General features: G+C 39.0%; 1 protein-coding gene across 2 annotated transcripts in view; it reads left to right on the plus strand.

Annotated features, from left to right (window-relative positions):
- The window catches only part of LOC146811598 (integrin alpha-M-like), a 500,127-nt gene that overhangs the window by 422,675 nt on the left and 59,423 nt on the right, over positions 1–18,029 (plus strand). For both annotated transcript variants that reach the window (XM_085618578.1, XM_085618579.1), the window contains 2 exons: positions 1,533–1,640; positions 6,985–7,068. In XM_085618578.1, coding sequence (XP_085474704.1) covers positions 1,533–1,640; positions 6,985–7,068 — 192 coding nt within the window. The remainder of the gene's footprint in view (positions 1–1,532; positions 1,641–6,984; positions 7,069–18,029) is intronic.

Below are 18,029 nucleotides of genomic sequence, written 5' to 3' on the forward strand. Positions count from 1 at the left end.
TGCGGCATGCACTACACATTTGGGGATTTGTTCCTAGGCGGTCATGTTCTTTCGCACAATGATGGTATGCACTTTGATTCCACCACCCCTATGGAACATTTCATTCTGCAGTGCTTGTATAGCGCACTTTGCGCTGAGGTCTCCACATATCCCCTCGCCCCCACAGAATTCACCGCTCTGACTACATAAATAGACCACACAGATGGCGGAAACCTTGTCTCTGCACTTTATCATACCTGCATGGCCTTGCTGCATGTTGAGGACAGCAGTCTCAGGGAGCTGTAGGAACATGAGTTACAACTGCCTTTGCCGGATAAAATTTGGTATTTTTGGTGTCAACAAACCAAACTGGTCTCACCCAATCACAGATACAAATTGATATACTTTAAATTCCTCAGGCATGCCTACACCACCCCAGGTTTCCTGGCTAAATTGTATCCCTTTCGGTCCTCAAATTGTCTTAAGTGCCCCATGGTAAACGCCAATTTTGCTCACATGAATTGGACCTGCACCCACTTAAAGGACTTCTGGACTGCTGTTTTCTCTCAGCTCTCACTATTACATCTGACCTACTCCTTGCATTGTTGGGTTATGTACATGATGTCCCTAAAGAGGCTCATGGGTTCACCGCAATGGCTCTACTACTGGCCAACTGTGAGATAGCTTTGTATTGGGGCAGCAGGCGTATTCCATCGGTGGATGGTTGGCTCAGGAGCCTTACCTTTTGTGGTGTTACTAGCAAAATCTATGCCTCCAAGAACCCCCCTCCTCTCACCCACAGGACATCTGACAACTATTTCATACTTCCTTGCAGCACCATGAACAGCAGAGGGCTGCCTGGCACAATTACCTTGCTAGCGGGGTATACTTCCCCAGCATATGTACACAATTCACTCCTGCCTTGTGGAAACGTCTGTACACCTACCTTGAACATGGGTTTTGTGGTTTATCTGTATTCCTTGTGCATAGAATGCTCACTGAAGTGCAATATATGTTGCAATGATGATGTTATTATCGGATTGGTCTTTCCACTATTGATATTATTGTTAATTCATTCCCCATGCTAGATGTTGTTTGTGTCTTCAAAATGATAAATAAAGTTTAAAAAAAATAATTCTGGAATGGGGAATAACTGTGGATACCCAGTTGTACTGAGCAACATTCTTCACAGTTTTGAATCTTCTGTGGAATTAACACTGACATTTACCTCCTTCTCTGAGAAGGTAAATGCGAACTGGGCAGCAGGGCCTGGAAGGAGGGAGGGAGGTTGGTAGGGCGGTGAAAGGAAGCACAAAAGGTGCCTTGGCATTGGGAGCATTACATGCTTCCGCCTTGCCAACAAATAATACTCAGACAGGGACCGAGGTGTGATTGCTGTTACAGCCAAAGTCTCATGCGATTGTCAGCTCCTGTGTTCCCACGCACTGGAAAAATGGGTGCATGAACACTGACCTTATTCATAGTATGGAGTGCAGCATGGTACTCAAACTAACACGAACCTCAGGGTCCTCAACATCTTTATTGTCTTTCAGGTAAACAATTTAGGTCAACGAGATCTCCCCGTCACAGTCACCTTGCAATTCCCAGTGGAGCTTGGCACTGCCCAGGTCTGGAACACAGAAGACGTTTTCCTGTGGAAGGTACTGATGTGTGTTAAAGAGAGGTGTGGGGCAGGCTATCAGATATAGACCATGATTTGCATTCAATGAACATACTGTCACTGTGTAAAAGGACAATATTACTACATATTGATACAACCAAATGTAAAATAGTTCAAAGAAGTCAGAAAAGATGTTTATGGGCACAACAAATTGTCTCTTTTTGAAAAGGCTAGTTGCTGAGTCTGGTGACTTGTTTAATTTGCTATTTTCAGAGAAGAACAGTGTCACTCCGTATTGACATATGATTTGGGTTTCACAACCCACAGCTTTTTGCTACAGCCTGTCATTATAATAACCATTGTTGATTTATGTATGAAATTGTTGGTCAGGCACCAGAATGGGCCTTCTGCCTTTTGTGTTTGAGTATTGGAAACAACTCTCTCTTACAATAGATGAAGTCAACCTGATAAAGCCATTTCCCAACAACCACTGGTGAGCCCTCCACAACAATCTCAAAGCAACACGAACTGATCATTGGCGTCGATTTACCAAAATGCGTGAGGTAGTGAAAGTGAGATCACATAATCTTTGACCTCAATGACATCACAGGAAGTGACATAATATGACCCTTGACCCTGATTCTTGCATGCATGTTATATGACTGTAACATCCCAATAATTGAGACTGATGAAGTTCCATAATAACTGCATGATTAATATACCGGCATAACACAGAAAATGTCCTGTTTCTCTATGTGCAGAGTCTCCACGGTCCTAAAGAAAGTACTAGTAAAATACCTTTGTGAATAGTAAACAATTGTAAACTTACACAAAAGCGTAAGTTTACCTTTGTGAATCAGGCCCTTGATCTTTGAAAGTTCTGGGGCATAATACTTGCCCTGAATTGTAATGCATGAGCAAAGCAGGTAAACAAGACGCTTCCACAGAGTTCCCCCACCCAAGAATTTTTTTTAAAGAATGGGGTAAAATAGTGCACATTAATGCACAATTTTTGCATACATTTTCTAAAATGCCAGAGCAGCTCAATGTTCCACAGGAGCTGATCCATACATCATAAATCACCTATGTTGTGCTAGGGTCAGGACTTCATCATAGGGAGCCCCATATTGTATGGGTACCCCCTTATTTAAAAAATGACATCAAATATGTCTGTACTAGAATTTTGCAATTTATGCTGTCCATATACTATAGATGACCCTTAGATCAAAATTACCTCAGTATGTCTAGGGCAGCATTATGCCATGACTGCTACCCTCCCATATGCAAGGTTATCCACCTTTATGCCAAGAATAACCTCTATAGTGCTAGCAGTAGCATTTTGCCATTGGGGTCTACAAGCCAAGACGTTTGTCAATTATGCCAGTTTTTTCCCGCGATGCCCTATGTGCCATGAATTACCTCTAGTATGCAAGAATCATTATTTTGACCATTGTGCCCTTAATGCCAAGGTCTAACCCAAGTATGCCAGTGCAGTATTTTGTCATAGGTGTCTGTTGTGCTAAGAATTGCTTCAGTATGCAATCACCAGTATTTGGTCCTGGCTGTCACTATAAGACAATAACTACCTTCAGTATGCCAGGGCCAGCAACAAACTCGTAATCATCATATTACATTCTTGCTAATACTCACATTCACTCACTCTCACTCATTCTCTCATTCACACTCTCTTACACCCCCTTGAACTCATTCTTATTCATTCTCACTCACTCACTTGCATTCCCTCCTAATTTCACACACTCATACTTACTGACACTCAAGGCAAGGTTTACTACTGCTTTGCACCGGGTTTGTGTCACTTTTGAGATGCAAACCCAGTACAAAGCGTTACGATGATATTTACTATCAAACTCAAGTCAGGCCTTGGTTGCATACCAATCCAGTCCAAAGCAATGCAAAGTTGTGCTATACGCTTCTTTGCATACTTGGCATCAAGGGAGCATTCCTTGGGTGGTGCATGGGCATTCTTATGCAACCCCCCATTGAGTTTGATGCAAATCCCTATCTACAAACATTGCTAGACATGAATTTGCATCAAACTTTTACTCCTCCTTGAGCCAGGCTTAATGAGGGGAAGTCGTTACATGTCTTCCTGTTTTTCCAACTTTACATGTGTGTTGTATTGCGCAACACATATGTAAAGTGGGGAAATCTGTAAAGCATAGTTTTGCACTGGAAGGAGCACCTTCCAGTCCAAAAACGAAGCTTCGGAGAGCACACACACTTGCACTTTGGGCCAAGGGTATGTGCATTGGCTCCAAAGTATTCACTAGCACATGGGGGAGAGAAACTGTACCATACATTAGTTGATATAACACTTTCTTTTTTTCTCTCCAATTGGTTCAAGGCAGCACACAGCTACTTTGGTGCATCGTTGCTTTGTGTCAAAGAATAGTAAATCTCACACAATCTCACTCACTACTTGTCAATGATCCTCATTCACTTTCACTCTCATACACCCGCCTCCACATACATGCATTCTCTATCACATAAACACACTCTCACCCACAAGCACATACACAACATACATTTAAAGACATTTTCACTTAACACAACAGCCACCGAAGTTCCTGTTACAGCTAAGTGTGCTCCATTTTGTTTATTATACTATTAGGGGCTAATATAACATTATTCACTATTAGTATAACGAAAAATGGTCATCAAATGAGGAATGCTGAGTCACCTCTGTGTTCCTCGCAATGACTTTGCCCCTGGCACCCCTTAAAAGATTTCCATGAGATTGATGCCTCCCAACACCAACACACATTAAGTGTTCTGTAGATAGCTTTAGACCAGTCTCCTTAGGACTGAGCCCAAACATGGAGTCAGTCTCATCAATAAGAAAAAACATCTACCAGCATAAATAGAGTAGACCCACTAACTTAGTTCCATCATATCTGATGCAACAACAGTTTGAAAAGCTAACCCTGGAAACCTAGCAAGATATGCTTCTACTAAAACCACCCACTTGCAATGGAAAATATTGGCATGGGATAAGGCATACTTGATCCGATATTGAAAGCATTTTTATGAGAGGTTGTGTTCTTACTCCTGGTCTGACTTACTGGTGAATTACCAAGAATAAGACCTGCTGAGGTAAGTTCTTGGAGTGGTTTAAAATCTGTCTCTACCATTTAAAGGTTATAGCCAAAAGCAGGAGAAAGATAAAAGCAAAAACATATTTCCAGTCTGATGTACCCTGCTGCAAAATAGACAGCTTAGCAGGCTTTCTTATAACCCAACCTGTGACCACCAAAGCAACAGCGCCTTTGCCACAGCACATAAGTAGCTAATATTTGAAAACAAATTATGAAAGACCATCTTCGTGCATGACATCTCAGTTAACTTCGCACAGTATGCGGAAAACAGATAACATAGAGATGTTGCAATAATAACAATAATAATACCAGAATGGGTGGACGCTCCTTCTCATTCCTTGGACCCAGACTCTGGAATTCCCTTCCTAATTGCTTGAAACAGGAATCCTACTACCTTAAATTTCGATGTGACCTCAAGACTTGGCTCTTTACCCAGTAATAGGCTCAGTTACCTAGTCTGGTTTTGTCTTTTAGACTCATTGCGCCGGGAAACCCTCAATAGGGTAGCTGTGCGCCCAATACATTTAATAATAATAATGGGTGTGAGAAATGTTCTGAAAGTTGTGCAAAATTGCATAAATAGAAGGAAAAATGGATTGCCAGAATCTCTCCTGAATTTTTTTTAAAAAAGCACAAAGTTACACAAAATACCAACAGGAGACTGGTTCAGGCAGAAAATGCCTCTTGCACATGTTTGCGCAGGCCTAGTTCAAATCTCGAATCAGACAAAGGAACCAGATAGGAAATAAATGACAACAAGAAAACCAGAATTTGTTAATTGAAAATTGCAGTGAACCCCCAGTTACATAGACCACAAATGCACGAACCTCCAGTACCTACGTTTCCTGATTTCACTCTTTACCGATCCGAAAAATGGGAATTGATAAGTAAAAATGAAGTAATTCCTTCTCAAAGGTACGATTAGGAACTAAAACATCCTTCCAGTGAAGCCCAGTCCATCATTTTTAAGATTCTCCAACCCATCCTTTAAAAAAATGATCATACACGAAGAGTGTCCCAGACATGTTATACTCATGTTTCAAACCAGTCACTCCTCATTCCCCCATATTATCCAGCAATTAGTTTCCAAAGCCAGGTGCTCTCTCCTTTATGGCCCACTTAGAATGTAAAACGTTTGTACAGGGCTGAACTTGGGAACCAAAGGAGCCCTGTCAAAAATGTTCAAACCAGACCCCTCCCTTCATCTACTGTAATGTCTCTTTTTCCATCCATTCTCCCTCTTCCCAACTCTCCTCTCTCTCTTCTCCCCTTCTGATGATTTTCTCCAGTGGCGGCTCCTCGAGGGAGTGCTGCGGGGTGGTTAGGCGGGGCAGGGGAAGGGCAGGGGGGGTACTAAACTCCAGAATTGGGACGAACGGAGTTGAGTAAATAAATAAATAAATAAAATGAATTACTTTGCACGCTGCATCGCCGATTTGGCGTTGCAGCGCGCGTGCAATGTAATTCGTTTCATTTATTTACTCAACTCCGTTCGGCTCAATTTAGGAGTTTACGATCCCCAACCCTGCCCCTCCCCCGCCCACCACCCCGCAGCACTCCCTCGAGGAGCCACCACTGATTTTCTCTTTACCATACCCTGCCCTCCCTCTCTTTCTCTCTCGCTTGAAGCCTCCACTGTCTGCTTCAGTTAACAATGGGAAGCTGGGGAAAGTGAAAGCGGCACAAGGAGCAACCGGGGGGGCTAAGAACGAGCCTCTAGGGGCTCCAGTTCAGTATGGAAATGTCTGGTGATATGGTGCTGTTTTCCTCCCCATGTACTAGTGCATTTTTTGGGAACCATGCACTAATGCACATACCCTTGCCCCATAGTGCAAGGGTGTGTGTGTTCTCTGAAGCAAAGGATTGGTAATGGAAGGTACCCCTTCCAGTACAATACTATGCTTTAAGGATTAAAGGCCGGTCTTGCCCTGAATTTGTGATGCCTATAAACTAACTTGTTTTCTTGGCTATGCCTAGCCTCTTATAGCACACATAAAGACCTTCTACCCTTCCATATTAAGGCACACTTAGACCCCTGCTGCAGGTTGGGACCCCAATCAAGAAGGAAACTGCTCAGCTACCCATAAGGAACTTGTTCTTGCTCGATAAATCTACCACAATCCTAGAAAAGCTAATTAGTATACAGTTAGAGCACACAGAATATTGTTTAGGTCAGTATACGCTTGATCATGCATTGTACTTCCAGATCACTGACATTGTAAGTGTTTCACTCGTACAAATTCTTACTTCTGTGATTATATTCCACAGAATGAGTCAGTTATGTGTAAAGCTGTTGGTGAAACTCCGGGTGCTCCAGATTTTGCAGAGAAGATGAAGAATCGTCCTATTGTGGTAAGCATGATTGTGCCTCACACACCCAGTGGCTGAGAAGTGTCTTTTGCAGGTAGAATATCAAAGGGAGGTGCAGGAGAAGGGGCTCTTTTCCTGCGATGTTCATAGAATGCTCACATGCAAACCCAGGTGGCATTACTTACCTTTGCGATTTTGTGAATGACTAATTGATTATAATTTTTAAAATCACCCAGTGTCCCTCTGATACTGAGTTTTTGGAGAAAAAACATATTTTGTACATTAAATGCCTTTTTTGGGGGTTTTGATGGAGTGTTAAGAATGCCTTAACAGGTGGTTGTCCTGCCCTGCTAGATTTGTAGTTTCCATGCTCTATTTTGTGTAGGGTGAAACAACTGGGTTCTCATCATGGCGCCTCGGCTGGCTCTACCAGCAGTAATCCTTGTCTTAGTAGTCTGCTCGCCACAGGGACAGCTGGGTCACAGAGTTGGTTGTCCCTGACTGAGGGTGGTTTGACCATAGCCTATTTTCCCCGCTCATGTCAGTCCATATGATAGAACCATTGAGGGAAAATGTTAAATAGCTACCACAGAGAAATATCTCCATGCACCCTGGGACCTTTTCACTTTTGTTCAGAAAGAAACAAACTGCTGCTTTGTTTTTTTTTTCTCTGAACAAAATAAGTTGCAGAGCTGGCACTTTAAGCATGGCACCCGCTTGGCAAATTTCTCCACTGTGGATGGCGACCCTGTGGTGGCACCACCCTTCGTACCAGAGTGATAAGTAGGCATAGAGTTCGAAATTCTGAAGGCTAGACCTCTGCCGGATTGCACCTCCAGCCTCTTGGCAGGATGTTGGGTTGCCTGGGAAGGCATAAGTAATGCCACAAGTCTACTAGGCGATATGAGATTAGGACATCCCATCACGAAGCAACTCACTAGAAAACTACAAACCGCGCGCCCACGAAGCGCTGTGTGTAGCGTGCGCGCACTGTGCGCGCACCCCGCGATTTAAAAAAAAATAATGTTTTTTTCACCCTTGGGGGTCCTTCTGTGACCCCCTGACAAAGGATAGGGGGTCAGGAACTGTCCACCCTGCCCCCTTTTCACGTTCTCCACCTTTGTTTTTCCCTGCCTCAGACTGCGAGAGACAAAATGGCGGCTGACACTTCCTGATTTCGAAGGATTCGAATGTTTACTGACATCTAACAACCAATCAGAATTTCGCTCGCGCACGGCACGGTGCGCACGTATAGATATTTATATGCTTTTAAATGCTATTTTCTCAGGAAATACTGAACAGATTTACACCAGACCTGCAAAAGGCACTTCCCTGACCTGAGGACTACCTCTCTGCCAAATTTCAAGTAATTCTGTTCAGCCGTTCGGGCTGTACCTTCGACTAAAGGTCCTATGGAAAAATGCATGGGGAAAACGCGTTTTGGGACCCCCCTTTTTTTTCGGCCCCCGCTTGACGAATCACCCCGAGACTTTCAGGTTAGGAGCTGAACGGAGCGCCCCATTAGTTTTGAAAATTTCACGAGGATTCGTCAACAGGCGCCAAAGTTATTCAAAATAGAATTTTTTGATTTCCTATGGAAACTCGGTTCTAACTATAACTATCTACTGGTGACCGCCAGTAGATAATATATATATATATATATATATATATATATATATATTCAATGAAAAAACCAAAGGTTTCACACATGTTATAGTTAGCTGGACATTTCACTCGTAAAAAACCAATGAAATTCCCCCGTTATAGTTAGTTCAGCTAACTATAACTCGCGCGCCCGCAATGCACTACTGATGACGTCACATATTACATCACTCATGACATGGTCAGTGACATCACTCATGACATCACTGATGACATCTCAAATGACATCACTGATGACATCATCCAGTGAATGTGTGTTTTTCTGAAAATTAAATATGTTTTATATATGTATATCTCAAGGTCGATGGAAGAATAAATGAGTATATAAGTGTCTAAATTGATGATTTGTTTCTGAAAAATTGATTGTATAACTGACTGATTAAGTGTATCTTAGTGAATACATGGCTTAGTGAGTAATGTTTAAATGTGTAAATACCTGTATCAGTCTCTCACTTTGTGTATAAGTGGCTGCATGGGTTGGTGAGTAGCTACATGGGTGTCTATATAGGTTATTAGTTGGTTTTTTGAGTATCAGTCTGAGTGTCTTCATGGTGCGGTGGGGGGTATTACGTAGTGCATAGGTGCATGAATGAGTGACTCACTGTTTGTATGTGTTGAAGTCAGCATGTGTGCAGGACTGTATGGGTGGATGAGTGTGTGCATGGGTGTGTTAGTGAGTGAATGACTGTCTCAATAGTGTCTTCATAAGTAACTACATATGTTTTAAACTAGTATATGTGACTATTGTTGTTTATAAGTGAGTATATGTGAGAGTGAGAGATTGGAAGAGTTCCTGTATGAATAAGTATGTGTTTCTATAAGTGATTGTTAAAAAGACTAAGTATGTGTAAGTTTCTGTTAAAGTAAGTGTGCTGGTGTGTGTATAACTGTATATGCAAGTAAATGGATGTTTGTTTCTTTATTAGCATGAGTGACTATGTGTGTGAGTAACTCTATGGATGAGTGGGATTGTGTTACAGGATGTTTAGGTTTATGAGTACATATGATGTGTGAGTACATGTATGAGTGACTCTATAGGATTGTTGGTGGATGAGTGGATGTGTATGTGGATCTTAGAATTACTGAATAGGTTGTTGTAACTGTTATTGGTATGTCCATTGTTTTGAAAATTTTAGTGTCTATTTTTTAATGTTTGTATCAAAGGTTATATTAGGGTGAGAGGAGGTCTACCACTCTGTCACAAGGATGATGTCATCAGTGATGTCATTTGAGATGTCATCAGTGATGTCATGAGTGATGTCACTGACCATGTCATGAGTGATGTAATATGTGACGTCATCAGTAGTGCATTGCGGGCGCGCGAGTTATAGTTAGCTGAACTAACTATAACGGGGGAATTTCATTGGTTTTTTACGAGTGAAATGTCCAGCTAACTATAACATGTGTGAAACCTTTGGTTTTTTCATTGAATTTCTAAGGTTTTTTAAATGCTAATTCCTAACTATAACGTGTGTGAAACCCATGGTTTTTTCAGTGAATTTGCAAGGTTTTTTAAATGCTAATTCCTAACTATAACGTGTGTGAAACCCATGGTTTTTTCAGTGAATTTGCAAGGTTTTTTAAATGCAATTTTTTTTTTTTTCTTTTTTTTTTTTTACATATTTTTTTTTTAATTTTCTATCCTTTTTTTAAAGACTATGGTTAAATTTTTAAAATTCTATAATATGTTTTTTTTAAATATATTTTATAAAATAAACATGTAAAATTTATTAGCAATACATTTTTTCCTTTTTTTTAATTTTTTTTTTAGTACGCGTACCGTAAGCTTACGGTAAGCGTACGGTTTACGCAACGTCCGTAATTCATCTACGCTGTTTGCGTATTGTTACGCAATTTGCGTAGCCGCACGTACTCCGCGTGGGACGCGTACGCGTGTACGCTACACGCGCACGTTACGCGGAAGTGTCGGGGAGTGACTGTTAAGCGCATGCGCGCAAGCGCGTGTCTTTTTTACGCGCATGCGTACTTTTGCCGTAAGCGCACCGTAAGCGTACCGTAAGCGTACGGTAGGTCATGTGATCATGAAACACAACTTTTGATTGGTTGAAACTACTTTCAGTTCTAGAACTCTCCAACACCACACCCATTCCCCTCATTTCTGCTTGTGATCCCTTAGGAGAAGGAGCTGGGTTGTCTTTGTGATACGATGGCAGAACAGCAGAGCTCTTCTGAGAGTGAGGCTAGCAGCACTACCTTGAGGCAGAGAGCGAGGAAACAAAAGACCTCTTACGTATGGGATTATTTTACTTTTCCAGAAGGCCAGCAAAAGGTAAATGCACCCTTAGTGACTTGCAAGCTGTGTAAGCGTGTACTTTCAAGAGGTAATCCTGACAGGAAGTATTCCTTTGGGAATCACACCATGATGAGACACCTTAAGGATGTACACAGAAGGACACATGCTCGACTTACTGAAGGTAACCCTTCAGTAAATCAACCAAGCACATCCACAGCAGCTCAGCCTGGACCATCATCTGCAGTGCCGAGTCCTTCTTCTGCAGGTCAGGTGAGCCCTTCATCTGTGGGGGGAGCATCTCCTTTTTCTGGTCCTCTGGAAACCAACCATCGGTTTGCGAGGGTTTTAATTCGGTGCGCCACTTGTCATGATCTAATTTGTCATAGGGAGACCAGTGTTGCCCTAGTGAACAATTTAATAGATCAGCACATTTGTCGTACCGACTAATATTCCCATTCTTTCTTTCCTCTGTCCCTGCATGAACACAACGGCTCTTTTAAGAGCCAACCTTACCTTTCATCTATTTTTTATATATGTTTTTAAAAACTTTTTTTTGTTTTTTTTTTACCGTACGCGTACGGTACGCGTAATTTTTTTTTTTTTTTTTAAAAACACTAAAAATCAATTATCACATTACAAGGTCCTTGAGACACAACAATTAAAAACTGCAAATGTGATTGTAGAGAAGTGGGAAAAAAGGGACCATGACATTATTGACTTACCATACCCACTCAAAAAAAGATTTATTCATTTAATTTATTTTTAATTGCTTTTAAAATGGTTATAGTTTTCGAAAATTTTCTATCTCAATCTGAAAAAAAAGAAAAAAGTATTAATATTGAATAAAACATTTAATAATACAGTACACATATTTACATATTTTTCAAAAAATATTTTTGCCTTTTTTTTGCTGTTTTCAGAAAATATTGCATTTCACTATAAATTGTGAAAGCAATTGCATTTATCATTTAACAGCAGGCAAAAAAAAATTAACAATCTCAAAGATTGTTTTTAAAAAAGCCCAGAATCTCTTTTTTCATAAACATAACTTTAAAGAAATGCATAATATTCTAAAAAAATATCATCTAATATCTATACTTATTTCTTTAAAATACCGTCTGATATTTTTGTTTCAGAAGTATAATCACAATAATATATGTCAAATAACTCCACAATACATCTGGTTCCATTTCCTTTAGGCCAAATAGTAATTTTAAAATTCTTTTTTTGTTTAATTTCCAATGGTAATCCAATAAAAAACAAAAGTTTAAATTGTATAGATGTCACCGTTTCTCTGTAACATTTTGGTTTCCGAAAGATTAATTAATAATTAAATAAGTCCACAATAGAATTGTTTACTTTTCCGCATGGCCAAATAGTAATTTTAAAAATCTTTTTTGAAAAAATTTCCAATGGCAATCCAATAACATTCCAAAATTTAAATTGTGCAGATGTTACCGATTTTTTCTAAATTTTTGGTTTTCCAAAATTTCCTTAAAAAATGGAAAAATTCCACATTACAATTGGTTACCTTTCCATTAGGCCAAATGATAATTTGTTAAATCTTTTTATTTGTAAATTCCAAATGGTAATCCAATAAAATGGTAAAATTGTTTTCTCCAGATGTTGTCAAATCTCTCTAAAATTTAGGTTTCAGGAAGATTAGATAGGAATTTGCTAAATCAAAAGGCAAACGTTGCTTAAAAATCAATTGGGAATCATTACACAGTGTCCAGCCTTTTTCACATTTAAGATAAACTGTGTAATGACCAGAAGTTACAGTAGGTCCATCATGGAAAATTATTGCAACTGTTACAAAAGTTTTTCCTGAAATTGATAATTGCTGTCCTGTAAACTTCTTTATTAAAGTATCCAATTTTGAACCATCAGCTCTACATCGTTGCATCATTAAAATTACATACTGTCTGTATTCCTTTAAAATTAATGTTGAAAACATGTCAGATTTACACTCACTGCATTGCATGCTATGATTAGCATCTTTAACTAATTTAGCAAAAGTGACTGTTTTACTCTCTGGCAATGTTAAATAAATAAACCTTTCAGAATCAACATTAGAGCCACATATATTATAACAGTTTTCACAACTATGTTCCCATTTATAAGAGAGACCAAAAATATTTTGTATTTGTACCCCTTCCTCTTCCAGTACCTGAAGAAAATACATCAAGAATTCCTGTGCATCTTGCTGTACATTTTGAGAAAACTGTGTTCGTCCTGAACATACATCTAAAAGTTTTCTAATTTCAGTAGCACTTTCTATTTGAGTTTTATCATTACTCAGCTTTTCAAAAAGGAGACTCAGCACAGTACAGAATCTTTTTCCCTGATTTACTATTATCTGCTCTTGCAAACTTTCCAGATAAAATGCAACATTCAGCACTACATTAGCGTAGCAGTTGACACCAGAGCTATTTTCAAAATGACATCCTACAACCTGTTCTTCATTTTCCTTATTCTTTTTGCTTGCAATTACATCACTCCTCTTTTTTTTCCTCCTCTCTACATCTTCATTACAGATATTCTCATTTCTCCTTTTACGAGAAACTACACGTTTCTCCAACACAGGATACTGACCTAAATGAGGAGCATAGCTTCTTCTTAATCTATTATACTCCTTTACACAGTTTGTATCAGCACTAACTTTTGAATCATCAAAGTCTATCATGAATAAACCTGATAATGTTTTCACTCGTGACAAAGCAACATATGCCATACCTTCTTTGAACACAGTTGAACCAATGTTCACAAATGCACAATCTACAGTCAATCCTTGAGACTTGTGAATAGTTACAGCATATGCTAGAGAAAACGGAAACTGCTTCCTACGTACATATAAGTCTTTCACAAGCATGAAACGAACTGTACAACGACAAATATCTTTAACTTCTTCTATCTGATCAAATTTTATTTTTAAACATTCAATTCCATCTTTTTTCTGATAATTAATAAAACCCACAACTCTTCCCATAGCTCCATTAACTAAACATTTTTCAACATCCAAATTTCTCCTTAAAAATACTCTACAGTTCATGCAAACATATAGATTTTTTTCTAATCTAGCTGTTTTGGAAATCTTCTTCTCTAGTGAATCCAATTTATTTTTCAGTGTGCCTGTTAATGTGACAGTAATTCTTCCATCCTCAATTTTGTCCACTGCTTCCAATTTCCTGATATCTTCCTTTTCCAATTTCAAAAGCTCCTCATTGAATATTGAGCACTCACGTAGAGTTGGCATTAAGCAGATGACACTTTTGTTTTCTGCAATGTTCTTGTATATCTTCTCTGCAACTATTTCTTACTTTGGAAATAAATTATGTAGCAGCCGAGTCTGTAATGCTTTTTTGCCAGCTTCTGTGAGTAGTCCAATCCTGATATCTTTCAGAATACTTCCATATTCTTCATCGTTTGCTTGCCTCATATTAGTTGTAAGTTCCTTGTACCCAAAGAAGGACCAAATATTTGCATTACCGATGCTTCCCAAAGACTTCTTCGTGTCTTCATGTGTCACAGTATTAAACACTGGTTGTCCTTTAACTGGAGTAAGTTGCAAAAGATCTCCAAAAACTATGACGTGTTTTCCTCCAAATAACACGTCATAGTCTGACTTCAGAATTTGCTGCATTCTTAAATGCACAAAGGCAAGCATTAAGTTCGATACCATGCTCACCTCATCAATAATGAGAACTTGCATCTTCTTCAATACTCTTGAAACTTCCAAGCATGCTTCTCCAGTTAGCTTGTTGTATTGTATTTTGTTCTCATTCTCCACTGGTAACATTAGCAAACGATGTAAAGTGATTCCTTTTATGTTATATGCTGCTAACCCAGTTGGAGCAGTAACCACACAAGACAAAGTAGAATCCGTTTTTTGCTGTAGGTAGCTTCTGATGACTTTTATAAGGAAACTTTTTCCAGTTCCAGCTTGTCCGCTTACATACATCCTGATTGGATGAAATGATGTGCATGAGCACTCTTTTTTTTCATGTAGAAATCCGTGATCAATTTTGTTTCTGATCTCTTCATAAATTTGTTGCTGCTCTTGATTCAGTTGTCTTTCCAAATTTTGTAAGTCTATAAATTCTTCTTGAGCTTGATTCATAGCTGTTTCCACTTCATTCATGGCTATTGATGCTTCATTTTCAACGATTGGTTGTCCTAGGGGATCTTGACTGAGTGTTCCTGAACTTTGGCTGTCCTGAGAACTGTCTCTAGCTATTTCTGCTGCAATTGTAGTTTCCTGTTCAATTTCTTCATTTAACATTTGCAGATAAGTTGTGAATGTTCTGCATTGTATGCTGTCTTTGCAAGCATTAAATGAATCTTCATAGCTTTGAAATTCTCCCAGTAGTTCATCCTCTGTACGCCATGGTTTAAACAGCTGTAAAAGAGCCAAGTAGTAAAATTCCTTTTTGTCAGTAGTGTCGCAACTCAGCTTCCGGTGATTTATCAAACTTCCTTTTGTTTGCTTCACCAAACATCCTTCCTCACCAATAACTTTATATTTTCCATTGTTGATGTCTTCTGCGGCTTTCCGTGAATAAATGTAGTTCTGCAGCACTTCATAGAGACACATGTTCTCCAGATGATGACTTCTCTTTGGGTAATATGTATCCAACATGTTTGATTTCAAAATATCTGTACTTTCTGGGTCATTCTCGGCCAAATATTCAATTTCTCCAACAGATTTCAGTACCCGATTTCTCATTGCTGCAAGGCCTAAACTTGCCCAAATTATTCTTCTTGATTTCGAGTAGAGACTTGCAGAAGATAACCTATCTGAACATTCGTAGGATCCAATTTCTCGATGCGATAACATCTTCAAACTGAAACTGTACAGCTTCTTACTGACAGTTTTCTCGTGAGAAATCTCTTCCCACATTTCCTTCAATTCTGTTTTTTCTGATTTCGTAATGTAAGACGTTACATATCGAGCAACAGCAATGGAATTGTCAGCTACATACTGTATATCCATGTTAGCGTTCCACATGGATAAAATCACTGGGTTGTAGTCATTTATATTTTTTGATTCTTCTTTTCTTTTAAGGTTGTAGGTATTCTTAGGTGATTTTCTTGTGATAGTATGTCTCACAGCTGACATAAAACTGTTAACTCTTCCTTTTGAAAGAACAGGTCTAGGAAATCCAAATCGACATTTAGTGTAGTATTTATCTTTGCTCTTGTATTTCCGTCGACAGTATTTTCCACACCGATGACTTTGGAAACGTAAAACTTGCTCCTTTAACTTTTTCTCTTCTGTGCTTTTTGGTATAGCACATGTTGCATATTCTTCAATGTAAGATAACACTGCTTCATCAGTATCTGTTCCAAACTTTGGGGCATCCTTGATCCACAACAGCATATGAATATGAGGAGCACCTCTTGCCTGGTACTCTTTTCTCCAAAAGAAATCCACTACTTCTCCTAGAGGTGGATTTTTTTTATTGCAGATGAAGGACATCATAGCCTCAAATCTATGATTGAAATATCTGCAAACATTAACCGGATCCAATGAGCACAGTTCTCCTGCTGTTTTGTATTCGATGTTTTTAATGTTTGAATTTGCCTCTCGTAGAAAATCCAGTAAATCATCCCAAGCGTACTCAGCACAGCTTAGGGTAAGGAACCATGTTGGTGTTCCTAAATTCCGTAACATGCATTTTAATTCACCATGGCGTCGGTACCAATATTCATTTGTCCCACGCTGACAAGCCATCAGATTGATCAGTTGTGTTTCCAAATGATCATCTCGGTGCTACACTTTCTCCATAAAATCCTTAGCAGACACATTTTGTAAATGTACTCCACTTTTTAAAATGTGATTTACTGCATAAGACAGTGCAGACAAGTCGCTTTCAAATAAAAGATGGAACAAATAAGGAATACTTTGTCGAAATCTGGGATCTTCAGCATATAGTCTTGTAGTCCGATACTCAGAAGCTGGAATCTGTTCCGGACGTTCATTGTATCGTCCTCCTTTTCCTTTAGGAAACAGCTGGGGAAAACATCGAGCTTCCAAGCTCTCCTCCCATACACTCACGGGAGTTCCTTTTGCTTTCTTCATCTGAAAGAGATCAATATTGTCTCCCATAACTTATTTTGAATGAAGAGGATGTATGCTAAAATGTTCATAAATTTCTTCTTCCTTTGACTTGTCCACTTTTTCAATTTGTCCAGTTGGTGTTTCTGTGTCTTCTTGTAAATCTTCTTCTTCTTCTTCTTCTATATAAATTGATTCATACCATTTGTTATTCCTTTTCAAATACAAATTTGCTCTTTGTACTTTCCGTACATCTACCAGCTCCTGCCAAATCTTCTTATTCTTTGTAGGTACACCATTAACCAGAATAATTAATGGTTCAGTTTCCAAAGTATCCGCATCAATAGTTTCCATATTTTTTTTCAAATCCAAGGGCAAATACACCACTCTACCTTTTAAACCTCTCAGTAAATCTGAAGGAGGTAATTTACCAGTTTTGGGCTCCATACGTACTATGGTCTGGAACGGATGAACACATTGAATGAGTATAGACTCATATGTATTTAATTCAGAAAGTTCAGCAGGAATAGCATCCAATTCTAAATTATTATGTACAGCTCTGGTCGGCATTCTATTTTCCTCTAACTTGTTGTAACAGTATTTACAAATACGCTGAACTTCACCCAATTCAAAACAATTTTCAAGAAATATATAGGTGGCAAAATCCTTCCACTTATAATTATCTTCATTTTCACTCTTTCTGTAGAGATCAACATACCTGGTTTGTTTTCTATAATGAGTTCTGCGGCAACAAATACAAGTTATATTTGGTCTTTCATTAGAGATTATTGCAAATTTTGTTATGTGATCATTAAATGTCTTACTTACAGAGGGTTCTACATTTTCTTCCACTTCTTCCTCATTTACTGTGTCCTTCTCTGCACTGTTTTGTTCAGGACCAAAGTAACAAAACTGAATTTCATCAACAACCTTCTCTACATCTGATACCGTTCCACGGAACAGAGCCCTATTCAATTCATCTAACTTTATTGCTGGACTTTTAGCAAAATACAACCGTCTCACAAACTT

The sequence above is a fragment of the Triturus cristatus genome, chromosome 7 (assembly GCF_964204655.1).
Source record: "Triturus cristatus chromosome 7, aTriCri1.1, whole genome shotgun sequence".
Classification (NCBI taxonomy): Eukaryota; Metazoa; Chordata; class Amphibia; order Caudata; family Salamandridae; genus Triturus; species Triturus cristatus.